At 46.0% G+C, this 27,168-nt stretch overlaps 1 protein-coding gene across 1 annotated transcript in view; it reads right to left on the reverse strand.

The window, feature by feature from the left end:
* Positions 1–1,229: 1,229 nt before the first annotated feature.
* The window catches only part of Spaca3 (sperm acrosome associated 3), a 46,292-nt gene continuing 20,353 nt past the window's right edge, over positions 1,230–27,168 (reverse strand). The window contains exons 2-5 of the mRNA XM_052758148.1: positions 5,484–5,749; positions 4,565–4,723; positions 3,978–4,056; positions 1,230–1,353 (exon numbers count right to left, since the gene is read on the reverse strand). Coding sequence (XP_052614108.1) covers positions 1,287–1,353; positions 3,978–4,056; positions 4,565–4,723; positions 5,484–5,670 — 492 coding nt within the window. The 5' untranslated portion in view covers positions 5,671–5,749 and the 3' untranslated portion in view covers positions 1,230–1,286. The remainder of the gene's footprint in view (positions 1,354–3,977; positions 4,057–4,564; positions 4,724–5,483; positions 5,750–27,168) is intronic.

Here is a 27,168-nt window from a genome sequence, read left to right on the forward strand (position 1 = left end):
TTCCATAAGAAAGCAGGCTGAGCAAGCCATGAGGAGCAAACCAGTAAGCAGCACCCTTCCATGGCCTCTGCATCAGCTCCTGCCTTGTCTGAGTTCCTGTCCTGACTTCCTTCAGTGATGAACAGTGATAAGGAAGTGTAAGTCCAATAAACCCTTCCCTCCCTGTGCTGCTTTTGGTCATGGTGTTCCATCCCAACAGCAGTAACTCTAGGACAAGTGCTCTAGGACAAGCCATCTCGAGACTCCGCCTATGCTGCTCCTTGAAATACAGATGTCTCTGGTAACTGAGACAGAGTTCCCTGTCAGTGGGAGCAATGCTGCCTTCCTCAGAACTTTCCACACACTGGAAAAGCCACTCTGCATTTTGCTACCCTCTAAACCCACTGGCAAGTTCTACTCCATCTTCCAGCCTCTTAGGGGCAGAGTGTGATGACTTCCCCTTCCAAGAAGTGACCAGCAGTGACACTTGACTCTCCTGCCTCTAGAGGGCACTAATAAAGCAGGACACACACACACACACACACACACACGCACGCACGCACGCACGCACGCACACACGCACGCACGCACGCACACACACGCATGCACACAGGAGACACACTGGACAGAACTTAGGGAGGGGACACACCGCTGAAGTTTTTCACACACCTGCAGTCACTCTGCACCACCTCATGACCATAGGATGTGAGAAGACACCAGAGTGAGAGCCAAGACATGATGGCCACATCTACAACCAGAACTGCAGAATGTAAGCATCCCCAGGAACTTTCCAAATGTGCCAAGGGTTCCCAACACCAGACTTATCTAGGCTTACCAAGTAAAAATACAGCAGCTCCCAATTAAATTTGAATTTCATATACACAAGTAGGTCCTTCAATATCAGTATGAGCCATACAAGATTTGAATTGTACATGTACATCAAAGCTACTTGTGTAGCTGAAATCCAAATTAATCCTATTTTTTGCTTTGGTTTGGCTTTTGATAAATTTGGTGACTCTAGACCCAAACTCTGCCAGATATGGGGAAGGAAGGCACTGACCTTGTCCCCAAGCCTTCCGTGATAGATTTTTGGAGTCCACCTGAAGCCAAGCCCAGGGGCACGTGAGACAAGAAGACAAGAGATGGCTCTGGCTCCAGCTGGGTGCCTGCAGACCTGCAGAAAGCTGGGACACGTGCTTATGTAAAATTAGACTTTTATTAGTTGGCTTGTCTTCCCAAGCCTGCGTCAGGAACACAACCACACTTCCCAGCCAGCTGTGTGCGACTTGGTCCATCCAGAGAAGGTCCTAGAAGTCACAGCCATCCACCCAGTCGGTGAGGTCCCTGCCCTGGCAGTGATGCCTCCAGGCCTCCCTAGGGATAGAAAACAAGGAGGAAAGGAATCCGTATTAGCAGCCAGGCGGTGGTGGCGCACGTCTTTAATCCCAGCACTCAGGAAGCAGAGGACAAGTGGATCTCTGTGAGTTTGAGGCCAGCCTGGGCTACAGAGTGAGTTCCAGGACAGCCACAGCTGCACAGAGAAACCCTGTCTCCGCCACCCCCCCCAAAAGAATCCACATCAGCTTCAGAGAGCAGGAAAGGTACAGGGCTCTAAACTAAAGAGAAGCAAAGTTGCTAAGAGGCTAAGCAAGGGACTAAGAGGATGGGAGGCAACAAAAAAGCTGAGCTCACCTAGGGGAGATGTTTTCTAAGGAAGAGAATGGCCATTAAAAGTCAAAGTCTAGCTGACTTATTGTACCATGGGAGATACACACTAGTGTGCTCAGGCTTACCCCTGAGTCCTCATCAAAGGGTTAGAAGCTGGAATCTGGAGCCTAGGTACAAAGTTCCTTTCCTACACCCAAGTGCTTCGGGGAACAGTGAGGCCACCTTATATGTGTAAAGACCTTCACACAGTTTACATGCCACCATACCCTTCACCCACTTTCACCCACTTGTAACTGCTTCCCTCCTGCCCCCAGCTGGCCTATTAGGTAGATTGGGTCAATGTTATCTCCCCTATTTTCCTAATTAAAAACTCAGGTTGTGATGTAGACTTATGTACCCAGGGTACATGGTTGGACGTGCACTCATCATGTCTTGGTTGCCAATCTAAATCTTTCCATGGTTGACTTATATTCTTTTGGGACCATTCCTCTGTGTGTGTGTGTGTGTGTGTGTGTGTGTGTGTGTGTGTGTGTGTGTGTGTGTGTGTGTGTCTGTGTGTGTCTGTGTGTGTCTGTGTGTCTGTGTGTGTCTTAGGCTAGATGTCAACCTTGAGTGTCATTTCTCAGGAAGTGTCTACCTTATTTTTTAAGACATGGTCTCCCACTGAACCTGGAGCTTACCAATTTAAGCTAGGCTGGTTGGCCAGTGAACCTCAGAAATCTGTCTGTCTCTACCTCCCTAGTGCTGGGATTACAAATACCAAATGCCCAGCTTTTACATATATGTCCTGGGGACCAAGTTTTCACTCTTGCATGACAAGCAATTCTCATGGACTTAACTGTCTCCCCAGTGCTATCACATCTGACATCTTAAGGAAGACAAGCAAGAACACAGGATCCTGGGGTCCAAAGTTCTCAGGCATCCCAAGATCTGAAAACTGGTGTCCTTTACAATGTCAATGTCAATGAGCCTAATGATCAATAGCACACTGGAAAGACTTCTAAATAACTGTCGACCAAGAGAGGTTGGTTGTCTGTTGCACTAGACTGTAAGATACTCAAGGACAAAGATAGGTCTCAGCTCTCTCGGAAGCTCAGCACCTACCTAGATCTTGTATACCTGCATCCCCAGTGCATTGAGTGGACAGGAATGGACAGCACTGAGCCTTCTGGACCCACTTTCTCCAATTAGCCTCAGACCCGCAAGAGTCATCCATGCCAGGAATTTACTCCAAGTGTATAAAAGAGATGCTCTTTAGTTTCACCTATTAGGACCAGGTCTTCCACTCCACAATAGGGGTACCAAGGCTGCAAGCTCTTGGACTGGCACCGGACCTGACCTTGTCCCTTTTATAACACAGTTATAAACACACTCTGTCCTACAGAGCTGGCCTTACCTCAAACTCACTTCTTAGGGTTTCAACTATTCTCAGACCACAAAGCAGTGTCCATTTCAAATAATATGCCTGGAATATCTCATGATTCAGTCATTTTCACCCCCTCCTCTTTCTCTTAGACCATATCTCATCTACTCCTGAATCCCTTCCCACCCCTTATATCTAATCTCTCTTGTATCCACCATTGGTACACCTGTCCCTCTCCAGACCCTATGTGCCACCTAGACTCCTGCAAGACCATCCAACAGATGCCCCAATTCTACCCCATCATTACTCTCTCCTTCCTTCTGCTCCAAGGTCTTCTAAAGTTCCTTCCCCAACCTTATCAGCTGCTACAATCTGTTCGTGGTCTGGATGTTCCTCAGCCCTGGAGAGGTTCACCTTTCCCAGATTCTGCCCTGCCCTACTGGTTCCTCCTCTGTAAGCATGAGTGGAGTGGAGGCTGGAGACTCATTGGAAAAGCCCCATCCAAAGAGATTGGGTAACTGTGAAGCAAGTGACCCAGGTGCTTATATGAACTAACCCTCTAGGTCAGAACCCAGTGCAACACTCAGACAAACTCCCCATTGGGAGAAGATTTCAAAGGACATAGTTCTGAAAGTAGGTAAGGAAAAAACTGGTAGAGGAAGGTTCCAGAGCCCTACCCATGATCCAAGCAAAGAACCTCATCTACTATCTATTTTATACTTTGGGCTTTTATATAAAATTTGGGTTGAGCTGTGTGGTCATGTGATTGCCAATGTTATTCTCTCCAGTTGTGTCGTCTGTAATTATCTGGATTCTCATAATTACCAACACTGGTTGTGAAGTTTGCTTCATGAAGCCAAGAAAATATGTTGCCTAGGAAAAAGTGGATACTCATGTTAGGCCAGTTCCCTGATGCTATCCTCCAGTCCTGGCCACAACTTGCACAATTCCAGTGGGAGTTACTCACCAGTAGCCCATACCCTGGGGCTCTTGAACTATCTTCATGACACAGATGACAGAATCCTTGAGATCATTGTTCAACAAATCTGGAGTAGGAGGAGGGAAACACAGTGAGGGAGCAGAGAACAGGGTGCTCTCTCTCTCTCTCGTCTCTGTCTCTCTTTCTGTCTCTCCCTCTCTCTGTCTCTCTATTTCTCTGTCTCTCTCTGTCTCTCTCTGTCTCTCTCTCTCTGTCTCTCTCTCTGTCTGTCTGTCTCTCTCTTTCTCTCTCTCTCTCTCTCTCTCTCTCTCTCTCTCACACACACACACACACACACACACACACACACACACACACACACACCACTCCTCCATCTCTGGAAACACATGTTACCCTTACACACACACACACACACACACACACACACACACACACACACACACACACTTTCCTCCATGACTGTAGCTCTAAGACCATTTCTCAGCCTGGACCCCAAATTAAATTCACAGAAGATCTTCCATTCCCATTTGCCCTTTATCCACCCCCTGGGGGATCTCCACACAGAGACAAAGACAGAAGAAGAAAACTAAACTATGAAAAAGAGGCTAGCCCACCACTGCAGTATAGCCGGCAAATGTTGGGGCCATTCAGGGAGAGATTCTTGCACCACTTCCGGCTGCTGATCTGGAAGATGCCATTGTTGGTGCTTCCATCAGCTTCGTGGTCCACAGCAGCTGTATTGAAGCCGCTTGTGTAGTAAGCAAGGCAGACCCCTACAGAGGGGCAGACACAGGCTTTGAGGTCAGGGGGTTGGACCACCACGGACCAAAGTGTTCACAGATAAATGTTTTAGACACTGGCTCCCTCTACCCCAAGGAAACAACAACAAGTATCCTCCCATCTAACTTTGCAGATGGAGCAATCTAGGGTCAGAGGTCAAAGTGACTTCCCTGAAATTACATAGCGTTACCTCAAAGCAAGGGTCGGGACTGATCTCAGCCTTCCTGACTCAGGACGTCAATCTTGCCACTTTCTCATTGTTCAGTATATAGAAAGGCTTGCTGCGTTTCTTGAATGGATTTACAAGAGCTAAACATTAGAGGCAAGATTAGGAAGACACAAAGCAGGCTCTACAAAGGAGGCCAGGACTAGAGACAAAATGAATCTAGATGTGACTGTACTTTACAGTCTTCTGAAACTGCCTCTTGTGTACAATGCTTGGTATTATAGATTTGTTCAGGTTGCCATCTAAGTTTCAGCAGGCATATTTGATCCTCATGGCCAAGATAAAGTGTAACCTACTAAGCTGCTGGTTACTTTGACTTCCTGACTAGCAACAGGGTTGGTTCTAATCTGGTTGCCTGTTGTCTGCCTAGCAGGTGGTTAACTCAGGAAGTAGGTGCTGTCCACCTGTAGTCTCATTGACTTCTGGTTTTACAAAGAAGGATTAAGCTCAGAAAACCTCCAAGACCCTTGAATGAGGAGGAAGAAAGACAGGGGAGTGGGTTGAGTAGAAGAGAGAAGGGTGCTCACAGTCAGCTAGGTTATATCCGCGGTAGCCATCCAGACCGAAGTCATTCAGCACTTTGGCCAGCTCACAGCGACTGAAGACCTTGGCCTTGCTGGAGGCAAGCAAGCAGCTGAGCAGATAGGCCAGGGCCAGCCAAGTGATTCCAGGTGGGCACAGCTGTCTTCTGAGAGCCTGGCTCCTAGCTTCCATGTGGTGGCAGATATAGAGGGCTGAACTGTGGGATGGCAGACAGTTCACCAACCCTGGCCAAGGGTCCAGATAGCTGCCCCTTGGAAGAAGGAAAGAAGAACAGGGTCTGAGTGCACCCTGGGAAAGAAGAGAAAGGGTAGACAGAAGACAAGGCTCCATCCCTGATGGGACATCAGGCATGCTCCTGAAGCCTTGGACAAGGTTCCTGAAGGCCCACTCTAGGGGTCTCCTTCCCAGCCACTGGCTTCTATCTGTCAGCCTTCATTGAATCAGGGTCCCTCAGGCCACAGCATGGAGCCCTCTCAGGTGGAAGGCACTGAACTCTCCATCATCACCATCCCTAAAACTCACCCATCCCATTTGCTCGGCTTTCTTTGTCACTTGGCTCTGTGGGCAGATTCCCATGTGATGGGGACATCAGCCACTGCTGACCCTTAGCCTCGTGGTTCCTTCACCTCCTCACGCCTGCTGGCCTCCAACGCCACTGTCTTTGCTGCTTCCTGACCTCACCCCTCCTCATCTTGTCATTAGTTCATCCTTCCCCACCTCTGCAGCCTTCTGCTCAAATCTCTCCCTGACCATGCCACCAAACACAGCTACTCCTGTCTCTCACAAACTCTGCCCACAACCTCCTCTCCACCATCACCAAGGCCAAACATACTTACACAATCTCCAAAATGGGTGTCCTTCGTGTGATAGTAAAGTGGAAGGGGGTGGGGGGCTGGAGAGATGGCACAGCAGTTAAGAGCATGCGATGCTCTTGCCGAGGGCCTGAATTTGGTTCCCAGCATCCATATCAAGAAACTCAGAATCACCTGTAACCCCAGTTCCAGAGCATCTGATGCCCTCCACAGGTCTCCACAGGCACTAGAACTCATGTATGTACACACACACACACACACACACACACACACACACACACACAATTTAAAATGTTTAATAAATCTTTTTAAAAAGAAAATGGAATATGGGCTGCTAGCAGTGAAAGGGTTGAGCCTGGCATGAGGAAACAGGGATATGGGAGAAAGGGGGAGGATCAACCTAAACTAAGTGAGTGTTAAAAATGCTATAAGGGAAATGGCTGCTTTGTGCTCACCCTGCTCATTGAAAAATTAAAAACATGAGTGTTCATTTTTCCCAACCTCCCACACTAAATGTTGAAGATAACGAAGTGATTACAAGCATAGCTTTGCACGTGGGTTTATTCTCATTCTCAGGACATGATCTTCACGCCTAGAGCAACTTGCTCTCAAAGATAAGAAGAGGCCACCACTAGATCATTATTAAAGCATCAGACTGCCTGGTTCAGGCTCCTGGGGAAATGCTGGTTTCTGAATGTAAACCTGATCTTCATGAATATCCCCTGCCTCTCAGAATTCTCATACAGGGCATCTGATGATGTTGGCCTATCTCCTTCCAGGTTGCTTTTCTTTACGCTCTTCTCTGGGCCACTGGCTTTCCATGTGACAGGCTTTCCAACCAGGGTTCAGTAGTGCATCCACCATATCCCTCTTTACCCTGAGCTCGATTCTTCCCTTCGCAGCCGTACTCTGTCAGGCATGCCTCTCCCAGCATCCACAAACTTATCTCTATCTGCTCCTCCTCACTCCATGCGGATGCTCAGGCTTAGGGCCCCAGCTTCTAAAATGTCTTTGCTCATTTCTCTTCCTTGTCTGTACCAATCTCTCTTTTCTGCTCTTCTCATCCAAATTTCTGAGAGAAAAGTTACCACTGCCTCCCTGTTCCTTCATCTTGTCTTCTTTTTGTTTTTCTTTCTTTTCTCTTTCCTAGTATTAGAGATTAGACCCACGGTCTTTCACATGCCAAGGAAGTACCCCACCACTGTCCTACATCACCAGACCCTTGGTCCCCATGTCCATTTTATTTTGAAACAAGATCTTGCCAATTGCCCAGAATGACTTTCAACTTCCAGACTGGAGCTCATGAGCTGTCAGGATTACAGGTGTGCCCGCTATACCTTTCTCCTCCTTGTTTGCTAATCTGGAGTCATAAAGTTCCTCACCCGCTGGAGACCACTGCTGCCTCACCTTACAGGAGCCCTCAGGGACATTTCACCTGCCAACCACTTCCCTGTTGAAATCAGAGTTTTGAAGTCCCCATAATGTTCCCTTCATCCAGGCTTCCCCCTCCCACAGCGGCTCTTTCTCCTCCTCTGAATAACCCACTTCTGGTCCAATCTTAAATGCTAAGTTGTTTCTATCTTGAATCCTCCTCTTTTCCACACCAGGAAGGTCTAGGACACCGCTGCTGTGACATCAACTGCAGGATCATGGCCTTCCATTGCAAATTGTCCAAGAACTGAGAAGGAGCTGACCCCTAGACACCTCTCGTCCATACCCAATAGTCAACTCAAACTAAACTCACCGAAGAAATAATGTTCCCACCAAATTCTGCCCTTCTTTGTTCTGTCTTCTGCCCCCATCACAGAGCACCTGACTCCCCCAGTACACTAGAAGCATGGATGTTGTCCTTTACTTCTCCCACCAATGCCCTTCATTTACCCAGAGCCAAGCAACGCCAGCGCCCTGTTGACCCTTCCCTCCAAGAATACAATCTTCCCTTAAGTTTAAACCATCACTCCGCCTTCCCTCGTGGTGTTCTTATGCTCAGGGTGGACCTCTTCCAAACTCTCCTACACATATCACATGCACCAGAATGAATTGAAATGCAAAGCCTGGCCATACAGTGTTCTTCAACTGCTCTGCCATTAATGCTCCCAACCACGGTCCACAGGCCCCTCCATGACCCAGTAAAGCCGGCTCATCCCTCACTCACACATCTTCCATTCTGGCGATACCACATCGTTGGCTCTTCTGGTGATGCCTGCTATCCAACACTTTAGCTCTCTCTTTGCCTCTGCACAGATAGCTCCTAGTGATGCTTCAGGGATGAGTCACATTCAAGATGAGTGCCCAGTGATACTTTCCTGGCAGGGACCATCTCCCCAGACAAGTAGAATAACTCCACACTGGATTGTAATATATGTCAGTCCCCGCCCCCAAGGTGAGCTTCCACAGAACAATGGCCTGGTCCTATTTATCTTCCCATCTTGAAAGGCAGGCTGAGCTGCTGGCGTGGAGTGGCTGTTCAATGGATACTTCTTAAACTCAAGTACACTGAAGTCATGGTCACAGAGTATGAGCCCTTCTCAGAGTAGAGGGAGGGAGATAATTATTACCTTTGTTGAGTCCTTCAGCTCTGTGGGGCCAGGTGTTTTATGGGTATTTTCTGACTTAATCTCATGTAATCCTCTTAACCATTCAAAGTGTTGGGATTAATCCTCAATGTATAGATGAGGAAACCAAGCTCACCACTCCCCAGTGAGTGTTTGTGATCTTCTAGTGTTTTTCATAGTAAAGCGACTTCAAGATAAGTTTATCCAGAGCAGTTCCCAGCAGGTCCGCAGGTTTGAGGAGTCGGACCTGGTGGTTACTCATAGACCAGAGACCTGCCAGCAAAATCTTGTATTCATAATCTCTCTCTCTATCTGCCCAGCCTCTGTCCTAGAACAGGATCCCTTCCTCCTTCCCTCCCTCCCTCCATCTCCAATCACCACCTCCCTGTTCCCAAGCCCCTCTAGCTAACACCACCAGGACTCAGGGAGTAGGGCTCACAGATCAAGAGTCCTCCCTACCAGAGCTGAAACCGTGGTGACAATGACAGCAGCAGCTGTGGTTCTAAGTCCTGCTTCAGCTCAGGACCACCCCTTGCAATTCTGCCAGTGGCCCAGCACCAGGCATTGAGAGAAGGGTAGAGAAAGCAGGCTCCAGACTGACCTAGGGCCTCCTAGAACTCCCTGGCTCTATGAGCTCACCTTCTAGAACATGCTTCCCTCACTGAACTTCGACGAGGTCATCTGTGCCCTTCAATTTCAAGGTCCAGGAGCATTTTAGAGGCATCTATTTCTCTGTTTTGATTTTCGTTTTCATTTTTGTTTTTGTTTTCAGACAGGGTCTCATGTAGTTCAGTTTGACCTCAAATTCACTCTCCAGCCAAGGATGACTTTGGATTTGTGATCTTCTTGCCCCTCTTCCCAAGTGCTGGGATTACAGGCATGTGTCATCACGCCAGTTTTATGTCGTGTTTGGGGATGAGACCCAGAACCTCAGGTAGGGTGTTTAAACACTACACCAACTGTGCTACCTCCTCTGTCCAGGTTAGAGGTATACAATCACAGCACTTCCTGGCTTCCTCTGCTTCACACACACACACACAATACTTCAAGAGATGATTCTGCCCTCCCAACAGACGTGACTTCCCAGGTGCGACTGTGTGAGCCCACTGCCTCCAGGCAGCCCATCCCACCACTGAACTCGCTTCAAAAAAAAAAAGAAAAGAAAAGAAAAACTCTTTCTTAATATTGTTCCACAAATCATCTCCCTCCTCTATCTCGATGACAACTGCTCCGTGTACACAGGCCCAGGGCCAAAGTTACACTCTTGTTCCTAAAGCCTGAGGAGGAGAGAAGTGAAACAGAACAGCCTGTGACACCCATGGGAGCACCTGGCTGCAGGGCAGCAACAAACACCGAATCTATTGACGGGGCTGCAGGCCTGAGCTCCCACACGGGTAACAGTACCACCAGATGAGTCTGCAGAGGAAAAAGCTTAAGCCCCCTCTCTTTCCTCAACCCCAAATGGAGGTGGTAATCCCTACCTAGCATGGGATTAGGAAAGCTTAATTAGTGTTTATCAAGGGCTTAGGACTCAGGGTTGGTAGCTCAGCAGATAGTAGCAATCACCATGCAGAGCACAGTGAAGTCCCAAGTGTGTCTGTGTGTTCTAAGTTTATCCCATCTTCCTGGCCCAGCCCAGACCAAGCATGTTAGGACTGAACTTGTCCCATCACGAGCACCCATGTTTTTTCTTTTTTACATTTTCGGTGTGGGGGTGTTCTGGCCCCATGTATGTTTGCACACCACATGTGAGAGTGCTCACAAAGACGAGAAGAAGGTACTGGGTCTCCTGTAGTTACAGGTGGTGGTGAGGTGCCATGTGGGTGCTGGGAATGGAATCCGGGTCCTCTGGAAGAGCAGCCAGTGCTCTTAACCATTGAGCCATCTCTCCAGCCCCACCTGTATGTTTTTTTAATTATGATAGATAACAGATAGATGCATAGATACACAGACAAATAGATATATATCTCAAAATAACCGCAGTAGCTAAGTTGTAATAACAAGTTAAGTTTACTTAGTTTTTCAATGATTTTTTTTTCGAAATTAAAATATAGTTGCATCATTTTCCTCCTTACCTTTCCTCTTTCCAACCCCTCCCAGGTGTCCCCTCTTGCCCTCTCTCAAATTCATGGCTTTTTATTGAATTGTTTATATTATATTCCTCAATATATAAATACAACCTGCTCAGTCCATAAGTCAGGTTTTCAAAAAGGCTATGAGAATACTTAAAACAGGAAATCTGTCCCCTTAAAATTTTAAGCGCACAATAAATTATCAGCATGGCTGCACAGGACAAACTTGTACAGTCAGCCGCTGGAGCTGTCCATCTTGCTTGACTGCGTCTTAGTGCCCATTAACTGGCAACTCCCAATGTGCCCCTCCTCTGGTCCTGGTGCCCACTGTTCCACTCCTGGCCTCTATGAAGTGACTCCTCTAGGGTCCTCCTGTATGTGGACTGACTTATCTCCATTAACACAGCTCCAGGCAGGTCACTGTGTGTTCTCATTTTCCCACATCATCAATGCTTGTTGTTGTACAACAAACCTGGAATGTCTGAGGTTCCGTTGTGATTTTACATCGCACTTCCCTGATAACTAGTGACAACAAGCATTTTTTCAGATACCTGTTGACCGTCCACAGAAATGTCTCATCGGACAAGTATTTTTTTACACGCTCACCAGATGATTCCAGTAGGCATCCAGGCTTGAACATTTATTCAGCAGAAAGAGCTCAGAACTTAAGTTCAAAAACCATAAAACCTAAATCTGGGGAGGTGGTTCAGTGGTTTAAAATGCTTTTCCACAATCATGAGGATCTGAGTTCAAATTCCCAGCACTCACATAAAAACCAGACACGTGGCACAGGAATCTATAACCCCAGCACTCCTACAGGTTGGTAGGAAGTGGGACCAGAGAATTCCCAGATGCTCCAAGGCTAGCTAGCGTGTTGCAGATGGTGAAAAATCAACAAGGAGACCCTGAAAGCAAACCCCTGAAGTTGTCCTTCGACCTCCACATGTGTGCTATGGCACATGTGTTCACACACACACACACACACACACACACACACACACACACACACACGCTGAAAAATACCTTGAAAACCTAGAGCACTGAAAGGTGAGTTCAGTGTCCTGCTCCTCCCCTGACCAGCTGGCAAGTCTTGGTAAGCTGACCTCCATTTCCTCGTCAGCCAAGTGGAGACTTGACCCTGTCCCCGACAGCACTGTCAGCTACAGCCACAGACGTCATCTCCCCAGACCTTGTTTCCCTCCCCCCATAGAACGTGAATAATCATCTCCCCTCCCTGCCGGGGTGGAGCAAAATACAAAGACGCCCACCAGCCTGCATCAGTCCATCTTAGCTGTTGTTTTATTGCCTGGCCCTTGGTGGTGATTCTGTCTGCCTGAGTTTTGTTTTGTTTTGGGTTGTTTTTTTTTTTTTTTTCTCGATTTTACTGCATTGGCTGTCTGCTTTTACTATTCCGCCGCTTCTTTTTATTGAGTATTCTTTCAACTTATTTTATTTTACGGTATGTTTTGTTATGTCCCTATTGACTTTCACTTTTAAACGGGGGTGGGAAGCAACAACAGCTCAAACGGGCCGACTGCGGGCTGGGTGGCTCTCTCTGTCTCTAGTCAGTCATTTGCCCTTCTTTCCTGGTTCAGCAGTGCAAGCCCACAGCCTTGACCACAGCCTAGCAGAGATCCTCCAGCAACTTACTCCAAGTTCACATTTTTCTCACCATACCGTCTGTCCTCGATTTATACATGATACGGACTCCTGGACCCCATCTGCAGGCCAGTGGCATCCTGTGGGTGAGGCCCAGGCCACCAGCTGTTGATGCTCTTGGGTCATTTGAAAGTGCCCCCTGGGCTGAGGACCACTCTTGCTACCACAGTTCTAACAGTGTTCCACATATGCCTTGTATGGTGTTGTATTGCATGTCAAGGCCTGTCTGTCTGTTCCCCAGCTAGCTTCTAGTCCTCCTCAAAGCACCTCAGATGCTCGACACACTCTCTCCACGGCTTGGGGTTGCCTAGGGGTCCCCTAAGCTCTTGCACAGGCTCTGGTGCTGACTCACAACTTGGCCATCTACCCCAGTCTTGACAGCACCGGCACCATCATTCCCATCAGGTCAGCAGAAGCCCAAGGTGTCTCTCACAGCTGTTTCCCCAGGGTCAAGAACCAAAAAAATCAAAAACTGCTAGGGGAGTTTTAAAAAGAAGGAAGGGAGGAAAGGGAGAAAGAAAGGAAGAGAGGAAGAGAAAGAAAAAAGGAAGGAAGGAAGAGAGAGATTATGCAATTGATTTAAAAGATTTATTTTAAGGAACTCAGTCAGAACAATACTAAAGCTGGCCCAGAGTGTGCCCTGTGGACCATGGAAAAACTTGAACCCCCCTCTGACCACACACAGGGGGAGCCTGGAGCTCAACATAAAGACCCGCAGCCAACCCGCCCCAAACTGGCTGCAGTTGGACCCAGTTTGAGAAGAGAACAGCCCTCTTCTCTCGGAGCTGCCGCCTGCTCTTTCCATCAGTGATTTCGGTCTGTGGTCAGAGTCACATGACACTGAGGTAGGCGGGGCTAAGCCACTTGCCCTGCTGGAAGCACACAGCTTGTCAGGGCTGCAGCCATCTTGCTTGTGACTGCTGTTGTATCCACCAGATGACTTACGCACACAACCCAAACCCTACAGGGAGGCCTGAACCATTTCTTCACTAACACACTAGATAGGTTGATAATTGTGTGTGTGTGTGTGTGTGTGTGTGTGTGTGTGTGTGCGCGCGCGCACACACACGTCCATACAGTGAGCATGTATGTGTCCTGTGCATGTGTGTGAATGTGGATGCACCCATGCCACAGTGCACATGTGGAGGTTAGCAAACAACATCAGGTTTCAGTCCTCACTTTCCACCTTGTTTAAGACTGTCTCTTGTTTTTTTTGTTTTTTGTTTTTGTTTTTTGTTTTTTTTTTTTTTGTTTTTTTTTTTTTTTGTGTGTGTGTGTGTGTGTGTGTGTGTGTGTGTTTTCCCAGTGTCCATGCCACACTAGCTAGCCCCTGAGCTTCAGGTATTCTCCTGTCTCCACCTCCAACTTCACAGTAGCAGCTCAGGGAATTACAGGTACTAAAGCTACACATCCAACTTGTGCTTGGGTTCTGGGGATTTGAACTCAGGTCTTCATGCTTGCCAACTGAGTCATCCCTCCAGCCCCTGGGCATGTTAATAATATTGAGACTGTCTAAGTACATTTCAGTTGACTGCGACCAACTGTTGCTGCTGCTTACCAGCTAAATCTCCTCCTCCCATCGTGAGGGGCAGGGCTCCTCCTGACTTGAGGCTGGACAAGACATGCTTTGTGATGGACAAGCCCAATTGTCAATTTGTTGGATCTGGAATCAGCTATTCTGTTGTTGCTGTTGCTGGTGATGCCACCTCCATCCGTCAGTACCATCAGAACCCAAAACCTCATAGGCCTTCACCTGGATTGAAGACAAGACCACCAGTGCCAGATCGGGACTGCTGGGATATCCAGCCTCATGGACCAGACAGCTTCTAGGCTCTCATGCAGAAAGCCATTGTTGGACTTCAGACTCAAAGCAGAACTAAGCCATCTGCTTTCCTGGGTCTCCTGCTGAAGAACTTAGTCTGTACATCATGAGACTTGCTGTCTCCATGAGTGAGTGAGCCAGTTCCATTTGCCATATTAATCTTTCCCCCTATATAGGTTGACAGATTAAATAGATGGGTGAATAAATAGGTAGATAATCGATAGATAGATGATAGATAGATAGATAGATAGATAGATAATATATGGATAGAAGATAGATATAGATGATAGATAAGAAAAGTTAGATAATAGATTAATAGAAAATAGATAAATATAGATGATAGCATCTATAGATGATATATGTATATATATAGTAAATAAATAGATATTAGATAGATAAATAGATATATAGATAGATGATAGATAGATAAATGCTAGACTCTATAGATGATAGATGTATAGATACAGATGATAGGCAGGTAGATTGATGATAGATAGATGCTAGACTCTACAGATGATTGGTGTATATATACAGATGACAGATAGATAGATAGATAGATAGATAGATAGATAGATAGATAGATAGATAATAGACTCTGCAGATTATTGGTGTATATATACAGATGACAGATGGATAGATAGATAGATAGATAGATAGATAGATAGATAGATAGATGATAGACAGATAGATAGATAGATGATAGATAAATGCTAGACTCTACAGATTATTGGTGTATATATACAGATGACAGATAGATGATAGATAGATAGATGGATAGATAGATAGATAGATAGATAGATAGATAGATAGATAGATAGATAGATAGATAGATAGATAGATACCAGTTTCCTGGAGCTCCCTGACTGATATACTCCCCTGAAGTTGGTAGAATATTTAACAGTTGCAGAGTCCATCCACCCACATTAATTCTACTGCAGACTGTTCCTCCCTCCCCTCACCCCTGTGATTCCTGATTCCTACAACACAAGGCAGCAGCCAGACCTAAGCTGGAGTACTGGTTTCACAAACAGCTCTATGGCCTTGGCAAGTTAGCTGTCCTTGCTGGGTCTCAGTGTCCCCACTGTGCAATGAAAAGAGCCCCCCAGGCAAGATCATTGATAACTCATTAGACAACACACAAAGTGTCATCCACAGTACACTCAGCAAAACACAGCTTCTCACGATTGTGCTTAGGCACGGGTGTGGGGAGGCTGCAAAGAAACCATATTCTGAAGAACTTCCCTTGTCAGGAAAGACTCTGGGAGGAGCCTGAAGGCTCACAAAGGGACAGCACAAGCTGGCTCTGACCACTCAGGGCCCCCAGCTGAGTTATGCTGTGTTGGCCCTCACCGATATAGCAAAAGCATAAGATCTCAGAATAAACAGAGCATTGCTCTCCTCATCCTCGCCCAGGACTTGCATTGTGGGGATTTTCTTTTGAGGAAACTGATAGAGACAAAAGAAAAGTGGAAATCAGTAGTCTTGGGGAAGAGCTTATCCATCCTTTTGCAGCCCCCTATACCCACCCTGAGCTCAGCTCCTCCCAGGTGATGCTGAGTAGGTAAGGAGTTAGGTATGATACAACCAAGGAAAACTGTGTGTGTCTTGGTAGCTGTGTGCCTAATGGTTAAGATGGCCTTTGTGGTTAAATACCCATGGAGTTGAAGATAGGTTGTTCTCACTATAGCGTAAGGTGCCAGGGGACTTTCTCACCCTGTATCCGCAAAAGACCCTGACTTCATTATCAAATAGACTGTGGTTTTGACATCCCTCATGGGCTTTTCCAAAGCATCATGAGAAGAAATATTCTTTTTCAAAGGAGATCTGGCCCACCATGACTTGGGAGGAAAAGGGGGTCACATTGCCCTGTGAATAAGGTACCCACTTCCCTAACAGTCATAACTACTTCTTGAAATTTCATAATACAAAGTCCAACTTGGCTGCTTTCCTCCTCTCCAGGACAGCACCTTCCAGCCTGTCTCTGAAGTACACACTTTGCTCTGCTAAATAAACTTCTGTTTAAACTGTGTCTGTGTCTCTGGATTGAATTCTTTCCTTTGAGACAATGACAACACACACACACACACACACACACACACACACACACACACACACACACACACACGGTCAAAGATGATTCACTACGTTTGCTCCCAACACTGGTATGTTATGACATTATATCTGGACCATTAGTCTCTACATCAGAGGGTTCTTCCTAAATGACATGGCTGAATACACCATGCCTCTTTCTCCCATTTTTTGTTTTGTTTTGTTTTTCAGACAGGATCTGACATAGCTCAGACAATTTATGAACTGTCTAGGTAGTTCAAAATAATGTTGAACAGAATTCTGATCCTCCTACCTTTACCTCACAAGTAGTGGGACTACAGGCATGTGCCACCATGCCTAGTCTATATGGTGTTAGAGATCCAAGCCAGGCATCATGCATGCTGAGCAAACACTGTCAACTGAGCCCCATCCTCTATTTTCAGCCTTTCCGTAGCTCTCATCACTCATCACAGGGCTGCTGACCCCGCCGAGGCGGTCTTAGATAGTCTATCTCTCCTCCTACCCCAGCCCCATCCCCACCTCATCAGCTGGGCTCTGGAAGTCTAAATTACTGCCTTCTCCCCAAAGTGATCTTTCCTCGTTAGGTACCAAATCATTTCCCTTCGGTCCAAACCAGCCCAGTGTTACCAAGTTTGCAGAGAGGGTTAATCCACTGCTCTCTCTCCTCAGACCCCCAATCTAGGACCTTGTGTCTCAGCATATCCCTACTCAAGAGTTACCACCTCGCGCTATAATTTGTGGCGTACCGGCTGTCTGTGTGCTATTCAAGATCAAGGATGGTGTTATGCTTATTTCCTTGGCTTTAATGGATGAAGCACACCGAAAGCTCTGGAAAGAGGGTAAGTGATTGCCTTTAAAGGCACAGGTCTCAGGAGTGTTTGACTGCAGAGCAGTGAGAGGGCAGAACTTGGCTGTGATGGCATGGTTCTGTGGCTTGATGGAATTGGTGAGCAAATGCCCTGTAGTAAAGTCCATGTCCTGAGTTTGCTATTCCAGTGTGGCCATGTATTATTTCCTCTTGCGGGAAACTGAGCGAAGAAAACACAGCATCGCCAATATTGTCGCAACTCCCTGTGTCAATAACTATTGGAAAATAGGAGGTTTCTTACAAAAGGAAAACACAGGCTAATTCAGTCTGCTCTAAGAGCCTGTCAACTCCGGCACTGTCCACAGCCTAATATCATAATCTTAACAGTTGACTAGCTGGAAGGCAAATAAGGGCGGTAGAAACAGAATCCAAGTTGTTTGAACATCTGGTTGCTTTTGAGTCAAGTTCCTGCTCTAAAGAGCTTGATATCATCGTAACCTCAGTGATTCCTTAGAGTCCTGTGAATCGGGACAAATCAGGATCCAACAACCAGGGTCCATACTGTTATGAGAGCTAAACAAGATCAACTACAACAAAATAAAATTTGAAAACACTGTGAGAGAAGCATGCGGCTCCCCTTCCGCTGTCTGGCTAGCTAGAACATGGCTGAGTGATAAGAAAGCAGGCTGGCTGACCCATCACTCAGTACTTGGGAGACTTGTATATCTGAGTGTGTGCCCTTAGTAACTTGGAACCCCTGAACAGCTTGGGGTGCTGAAGAGGGAGGCCTTGAGCAAACTGACACCTTCGGAAGCTGTCCTCAAACTCAGAGCCTCTCAAATACTGTGCTTTCTAGCAACCAAAAGACTGACTACCAACTCAATAACTTCAGGTTCCTGGGAGCCTCAGGCCCCTAAAAGCTTATGTCACCAGCAACTGGGGGCCTTCAAGAAACACGAAGCTGTTCATAAATTGAAAAATCTGAATAACCTGGGGCTTCTAACAGCCCAAGACCTATAATAAACTGGAACTCTTAGCAACTCAGGTTACCTAGCAACCTGGAGACTCTAATTATCAGAGACTCCTAGCAACTGGAAGATTGCACAACCTGGAGGCCCAGTACATATCTAATACTGGACCCAGACTGTCTCTCCCTCTGGCACTTGCTGCACACTGAATTGTGGGACTTAGATTGATCCTAGAGCTATGGCCAGAATTAGATAATACACCCTATTAACTTGGCTGTGTATCTGTCGCTTAACCCCTCTGAACATCAGTTTCCCTCTATAGAAGATGATGATAATGATGACATCTAGCTCACAAAAATGTGGTGAGTATCAAGTGGGGTTTCTGAGAAGCTACCTCCATGCATGTTGGTTTTTGTTTATTTGTTTGCTTGTTTGGTTGGTTTTTTGAGATAAAGTTTCCCTGTGTAGCCTTGGCTGTCCTGGAACTAGCTCTGTTGACCAGGCTGGCCTTGAACTCACAGAGATCTGCCTGCCTCTGCCTCCGGAGTGCTGGGATCAAAGGCGTGCGCCACCTTCTCCCCTCCCAGTATGTCACACAATCCATCAATTCTGCCTCCAAGATAACTTTCTTGCCTTTCCCAGCTCCACTGTTGTGACCAAAGTCCCGAGTCCCTCCACCTCAATGTCAGCCCTACCAACGGTTATCTTTCCAACAAACAAATCCTTGTGTCACCTTTTCCTAATGGCTTCCACTGACTCCTTGTTGCTATGAAGGTCAAGGCGAGACCCCAGTGCGGTGCATGAACTCGCACGATCAGGCTCTACCTTTCCAACTTCGACCACTCCTCCAGCCCCCATTTCCTTCCTCTACTCCTAAAGCAAATCCGAAGTGAAGGCATTTCACTTTAGTTGTACAGAAAATGAGTCTGGGGGCGGCACTAGAAACATGCCAAGGCGCACATAGCCTGGACACGGCGATTTTGAGCCACACCTGACTCCAAAACACAACCTTTTTTACTACATGCCCAAAGACCCACCACAGCTACTTAGAAAGTTGCAAAGATGAGATTCTCAGGGTACTCATTCCCCCTCCAAGGTCTGGGGCTCAAACCTAGGGTCTCAGACATGCTAGGCAAGCACTCTACCTACATCCCCAGCCTCTTTATAGTCTATCTTGAGACACATCTCACTGAGTTCCCAGGCTGGCCTTGAGCTTGGGATCTTTCTATCTTAGCTCCTTTGTAATTTGAGTAGCTCAAATTGCAGGCTTGCACTAGCAGCCCCAGTTTCTAAGTACTCCTTTAATAAGCCTCTTCAACCCTTCTTTGGGAGCCACAAAACACCATTTCATTTTGGTGGAACTTGAGGTTAGTACCACCAGGGGGCACTCTCCGAGTACACATAGAAAACACAGTATCAGACCCTAGGAGAGTACTGAGACCACACCCATGCCCAGTGATGCTTCACTTGAGGTCCATCTCATTTTGTTCATGATGGGCTTTAGGATAAAGGGTCAGAAACCTGCTTCCATGCCTCCGTTTGCCAAAAGAGTCCCCGTCATTAGCATCTCAGTGATTAAAGATCATTTTTATTTGCATCCTTTCTAGCAATAAAACAAGTTAACCTGGGTTATAAAAATCTATGTGTTCCTATTTGGGATACAGTAACACTGCTGTCTCTTTTTAAATTAAAATAAATATGACCTAGGGCCTGAGAGATGACTCAGAGATTAAGAGTGTGTACTGTTCTTGCACAGGACTCAAGTTTGGTTCCCAGCACCCGTATCAGGCAGCTCACAACCACCCGTGAGTCCCACTCCAGGGGATTCAACAGTCTCTTCTGGACTCTGCTGGTACCCTACACATGTGGCACAAACACAGGAATGCATACTCATAAATAAAAATAAATAAATATGGCCTGCAAGAACCTTTATTTCCCTTGTTTACTTGTTTTCAGGGCTGGGGTATGAGAAGACTGGGGTGTTGATGGGAAGGCTGCTCTCTACTGATACAGTTCAGAGAAGTATGAGGATAAAAACATGACCTTCTAAACATGAGGATAAAGATCCCTAAGGGGAAAGTGAGTGTCTCTAGGGCCCATAGAAATAAGAGCCATCATAGGGCCAGAGGGAACTTTCCAGAACATAACTGTGCATGCTTATAATCCCCTTGTCATTAATAGAGTATGTAACAGAAGCTCACTGACACTCTTCCCCACAGGCCTGAGTGCAAACTGAGGGGCAGTGAGAGGAAGTCCTCTGCAGGGACACTTCCAGTGTGGGGAAGAGAAGTCAGACACGACCCACAGTGATTTCATCCCTCCACAATTTTATGTCTCATCTGTGAAATGAGAATAATGGTGTGTGCCCTTGAGAGGGCTGACTTTCTACTGTCTGAACTCTGGCTCCTCCCCTGCACATCTCTGTGACCTGCTCTCCCTGGGCTGAGATCATAGCTCCCAGCATAGTTCTCCTCCTGTGCTCAGAGTGGAGTGGGGAAGAAAGATATTATCCACTGAACGTCCAAAGCAGTTTTCTCCTAGATTTCAAAGGAAGAGCTATGCTCCAGATGTGTGTTTGTCAGTGGGCCATAGGGATGCGACTTGTCTTCCCATGGGATGAGGGCAATGTCTGATGATATTTTGTATTATCATAACTTGGGGCAAGGGAAGTTATTGGCACTTGGAAAGTAGCAATCAGGAATCCTGCGTCCTGCAGTGCACTGGTCAGCCATCATAGCAAATAATTATTCAGTCCAGGGGTTTTAATCAGGAAACATTCACAGTCTAGAAAACCAGGAAACACTCACAGTACAGAGCAGCCTCAGTACTTGCTCTCTCTCTCTCTGTCCCTACCTTCTGTGTGATGTTGGACAGGCTATCTCATTACCCTAGACCATGTAGAAGAAGATAGTTTAGCTTGATGATCTAAATGGGCCCCCAAGTGCCTGTCATTCTCAAAGCCTTTGTTTACAGTATTGAGTCTCCCAAATCATAGCAAGTATCCCCACCTTCATTCCCTCGACTATAAAATGAGGCTGAGTATTCTTGCTTCATTGTTCCTACTATGGTATGAGAGGAAAAAGTGACTAATGAGTGTAAAATTGCCTTACACACAGTAGGAAAAAATCCACACATGGTGGTTCATGCCTGTAATCCTGGCACCTAGGAGGTTAAGGAAGGAGGAGGTCAAGTTCAGGGTCAGCCTGGGTTACATAGCAAGACCTTGTCTCAAAACCAGAGAGGAGAGAGAGAGAGAGAGAGAGAGAGAGAGAGAGAGAGAGAGAGAGAGAGAGAGAGAGACTATTCAATTGTAATTCACTTAAAAGTGCATTAATTCACAACCCTCAGGCAGAAGAACCTGGGAGCTAGAAAAATCACATTTTCTAGAACTTTCCATAAAGCAGCAATGGACCTTGGGGCTTTGCAGGCAGCCTAGTAAAGTGAAAAGAAGTTGGACATAGGGGTTCACACAGGTCTGCTGCTGTTAACAACTCATCCTTAGGGGAACTATTTCTGTTGGAAAGGGAAAAAAATAATCCACTGGAAGAATCATTTGAACAGCTCTTGTCTCTACAACATGGAGATACCAGAGCTTCTAGGCCAAGCCTGATCAGAGGTCAAATACTTCCTCTTCCATTATCTATTAGTTGTCAATATGGATGATAGAAAGGCAGACCAAATAGAAGCCTGCAGATTTCAAGCAAGATAAGGCATTCAGTAAGTGTTTAATAAGTGTTATGGCATTCAGTAAGTGTTTAATAAGTGTTATATAATCTAAAAGTCTGAAAGGGTCCTAGTCAGTGTATTGCTCACTTGAACTCATCGTCATCCTTATTTAAGATGTCCAAGAGAAATTATGAAATATTGTCAAATTCCATTATATTTCCATAGAAAATATGTTTGCTAGCCTTAACTATTTCCCATCTACACACACACACCATTTTATGTGCTAAAAAATAAATAAATAAAAAGCTAACCTTGGGTATTCAATCAAGGTATAACATGTTTTCCAGTCGTTCCTCCCTCCCTCCCTCCTTCCCTCCCTCCCTCCATCACACACCCAAGAATACACCTGCCAAGAGAGGTTAAAAGCAGCTCTTAACCATTTAAAGTGGGAACAGCATCTCCCTGCCCCAGAGACCTGTGAAGAAAATAGTCTTATAAAACAGATTCTGCTCCACACTTAAGCCAAGACCATCTTTTATTGATTAAAGGTCAACAAGAATGTAGATAAGTTAAGCTATGCAAAGACTCAACATTATGAAATGCCAAGTCCTGAGGCTAGAAGTCTAAAGCTCACCATTCAAAACCCCAGGAGACACAATCCTGGGGGAGGGACTGGCACTAAGCCACTCCACTGGGATCTGAAATGCAGATCTGATCCAGCAAAGGCACTCCCACACGGAGGGTTAGACTGCACTCTGAGCTAGCTCCATTTCAAACAACACCCTGCAAACATGCCCAGAGCTGAGGTGTGTATTCCAGAAGGGGGAGCATGGACAAGAAACAGAGACAGGAGGGCAGATGTGATGAAGGACACAGAGGCACCCACATAAGAGTAGCCAGCAGCTCCCACCCAAGTGCCATTCTTCAAATATTAAAAAAAAAAAAAACCCACGAACCTTGCTCCTCATCCTTCATCTCCCCAGACCAGGCGACTGTAGTTACTACTGTTGTTGTTGTTATTGTTGTTGTTGTCCTGTTTAGTTTTGTTTTTTATCATTGGCAGAAGCCAGTCTATGCAAAGGCAATGGAAACATTCCAGTCTCTATCTAAATACACCATCTGAACATCATGTTTGGTCTTAAAAAGCACTAGCTTCCTTTGAGTCCAGGGATGGGGAGACAAGAACAAGCTGGGTCAGAGGTCAGGGCAGAGCTAAGTAGGGAGAGGAGTTCAGCTCCAGGGCTGGGCCCCTGGGGAAGGCAAAGGTCAGAGGTGCTGAGTTCAAAAGGTGAAGAGAACACAAGGGTTAAAAACAGCAAAGTCACCAAAACTCCTCCAGCTCCTGGGAGCCCAGCACGGGATGGCTAAGCAGCTTGCACTGAGCAGGCAAGAGACATGACGTCAGTCCTGGAAGAGCTACCATGTGGCGAGGGGTAGACAAGGACACAGGTGACCAGCCCTGGCTCCTTACATGCCACTCTCCTTACTGTCCAGCACAGATGAGGGTCCCTGGTAGGTGACTTGTTAGTTAGCCTTTGGAGTACAACAGAGAACCAGGCGCCCCTTGTGGACACCAAGTCTCCTACATCTTCCACGTGCCCATCACCCTGCCTTCTAGGAATGAAAGGGAGCGTCACCGACTGTCTGTGACCTCCCAGCACAGTTTTTACTATGCTGATAATCTAATTAGGTGCCGAGGACAAAAATCCAGACACTATTAAGTTGTGATGAAGGGTTGGGGACGTAGCTCAGTCGGTAGAGTGTATACATGCATTCAGGAAGTCCTGGCTCAGAACCCTAGTGCCTCATAAATAAGTCCAGGAATAATGCTGCATGCCTTTAACCCCAGAACTCACGAGGATCAGGAATTCAAGGCCAGCCTGGGCTACATGAGACCTTGTCTCAGAAACAAACTACATTGCAGGAGAAATCTAATGAGAAACCTGTCCATGGACATGGAGTAGCCAGTGGGTTCTGGGTGTTAACTGACTACAGGTAGAGCAAGCAGGGCTGGCAATGGGACCTCCCATGTCTTGTCTCCATCACTGCCTTCACGGCCGTGGTGGAAATGGTCTGAACCTAGTCCCAGCCAGACATAGCAGATTGAGACCCCTAAGTGACACCATGGAGAAGGGCTAGCCTCTGACCTGTATTTTTCCTTTCTGTGTGTGTATCGTTATCTCAGACAACCTACAGAGGGTAGAAAAGAGTGGCCATATAGGGTAAGGGTCACCTGTGACTCATTTCTACAAATTGCAACCAGGCTGTTTGCCTCAAACAAATTGCTAAGACCTTCTGAAATCAATAATGGTTGTCTTGGTTAGGGTTTCTATTGCTGTAAAGAGACACCATGACCACCGCAACTCTTACAAAGAAAACATTTAATTGGGGTGGCTCGCTTACAGTTTCAGAGGTTCAGTCCATTATCATGACAGGGAGCATGGTGGCACGCAGGCAGACATGGTGCTGGAGTAGTAGTGCATACAAGCGTGCACACACACACACACACACACACACACACACACACACACACACACCATCTGGGGGAATTTTTACAAAGTCTCAAGAGCTACTTCACCCCATCACTTTGGAGAGTGAATTCACAGCACCAAGTTAAGCTGAATATTACACTCCTTAAGGCTCAGCTATTGCACCTCAAGGTAATTACGTAACTGGGAGCAGATGGTGGTCCTTTTTCTGTAAAGGACCAAATAGTAAATATTTTCAGCTTTGTGTACTGTACAGTCTCTGTTGTAACCACTTAATTAATCCTCCTGTTTTAGACAAAAGCAGTGGTAAACAACACTTAAATGAATGCCAGTGGCCACGTTCCAACAAAACTTTTTAATGGACTCTAAAACGTAAGTTGCATTCCATTTTCACTTGCCACAAAATAGTCTTCTTATACTTTATAAGAGTGTTTACATTAACATGTATATAGAATGTTTACATTAAAATGTAAAAGCCATCTATCAGTGGATTAAATAAAAAACAAAATACAGCATATACATCCAATAGGATATTATTCAGTCTTAAAAAGAAAAGGAAGAAAATTCTATCATCCATGGTTACTCACACCTGTAATCCCAGTGCTCTGGAGGCTGGGACAGGAGGATATCTATGAGCTTGAGGCCAGCCTGAGCTTATAGAAAAAATTTTAATAAATAGAAAGAAATTTTCACTATGACTCAACATGGGTGACCCCTGAAGACATTGTTCTTACTGGAATAGGCTGGACACATAAGAATAAACGTGTGATTCTACATCAGGTGCCTAATACAGTCAAATAGAAACAAAAGAAAGTAGTGGCTAGGGGCAGAGGTACAGGAAATGTGCAGTTGGTTTTGGTGTTTTTTAGTTTCTTCATACAAAATAACTTTAAAGTTATTATTGGGTTTTATGGAGGGGTTTTGGTTTGGTTTGGTTTTTCAAGACAGTGTTTCTCTGTGTAGTTTTGGTGCCTATCCTGGATCTCCCTCTGTAGACCAGACTGGCCTCAAACTCACAGAGATCCGCCTGGCTCTGCCTCCCAAGTGCTGGGATTAAAGGCATGTGCCACTGCTGCCTGGCCTTATTGTTATTGTTGTTAAAGCCGAGTTAGTGATTACTATCATTTTTCTAATCTTGTAGCATCCCAGAATGAAGTAAAGATGGGGGATAGGCGCTCAGGCTCTGGTCTGAGATCTGGCTCTTACCTATGAAATCTTCAGTGGCCTCAGCTTAAAGATCCTTCAAAGACCTTGCCTATAAAAGGGACACAACTCGGGAGGCAGAGTTCTCTGTGAGTTCGAGGCCAGCCTGGTCTACAAAGTGAGTTCCAGGAAAGGCACAAAACTACACAGAGAAACCCTGTCTCGAAAAACCAAAAACCAAACAAACAAACAAGCAAACAAACAAAAAAGGGACACAATAACCATAGTGTTTTAGTGTAAATTTCATATCAGTCCCTGGGACAGAACAAATGCTTAATATGTCAGACTTTATCGTGACTTACAAGAAAACCTGCTCAGACAGTATAATGCCTCACCAACAGCTGCATGGCAAGTGTTAGGGTCAATATTTGTTTGGATTTCCTTGAGTTTGTTTTTTATTTTAATATATGCCGATCTGTCTGTCTGTATGTGGGTATATTTGTGTGAGTGCAAGTGCCTGCAGAAGCCAGAAGAAGGTGTCAGATACCTTGGAAGTGAAGTTACAGGCGATTGCGAGCTGCCGGGGGTGGGTTCTGGGAACTGAATCGGGTCCTCTGCAGAGCAGTATACACTGTTAGCCATTAAGTCATCTATCTCTCCAGCCCTCCTTGAGACTTTTATGTGTGAGGATTTATAGACTTTGGGCTAAGTTAGAAAATTGTTCAGTTACTGTTTTTCTAATACATTTATCCTCCACCATCATCATTTCTTCTTTCTTTCAGGGAATATATATATATTTCATGTTGACATGAAGTCCAGTTGATTGAAACTGTTTTCTGTTTCTTTGAATGCTCCCTGTTTCCTGTGTCTTCACGTTCACTGATCTTCCTCTTGTGTCTAATGTGCTCTTTGCTCAGCCCCTGTCCTTTTCCACCTCTCCAGGTTTGATTCGATCTTTTTCCTATTGCTCAGGTCTCTTGGGAACATGCTCATAATCTCTTCTTCCTCGGGCTTATGAAGTCAATTTCTCATGGTTGTTTTAATGTCCTTATCTGGTAAGTCTATTACCTATGACACTTCTGGATCTGTTTCTGTGGATGGCTTTTCCTCCTCATTGTGGCTCATGCTTTTCCTACTTCTTTACGTCCCTGGCAGTTTTGCTGAACCCTTTGAATTTTATATTGCTGAATAGCTGTTGTCGCTCGCTTCAATTGTCAACTTGACACACCTGGGAGAGAGAACCTCGCTGGAGAAATTGCTTCCATCAGATGGCTTTGTGGGCATGTCTGTGGGATGTTTTTCTTGATTGTTAATTGAGGTAGGAGGGTCCCGCCCACTGTGGGGGGAACCATCCCTAGGCAGGTGACCCTGAGCTGTATAAGAAAGATAATTGATCACCAGCCCAAAGCAAGCCCTAAGCAGCACTCCTCTGTAGTGGTCTCTGCTTCAGCTCCTGCTCTGGCTTTCCTCCAGAACAGATTAACCTGTAAGTAGAAAGAAACCCTTCCCTCCTCAAGTTGCTTTTGGTCACAGTGTTGAATCATAGCAAAAGAAAGCAAATTTACATAGTTTTGAACTTTGAGTTTAGTTTAAGTCACTGGAAAC

Source organism: Peromyscus californicus, unplaced genomic scaffold (genome assembly GCF_007827085.1).
Source record: "Peromyscus californicus insignis strain IS unplaced genomic scaffold, ASM782708v3 Scaffold_3__1_contigs__length_106647218, whole genome shotgun sequence".
NCBI lineage: Eukaryota > Metazoa > Chordata > Mammalia > Rodentia > Cricetidae > Peromyscus > Peromyscus californicus.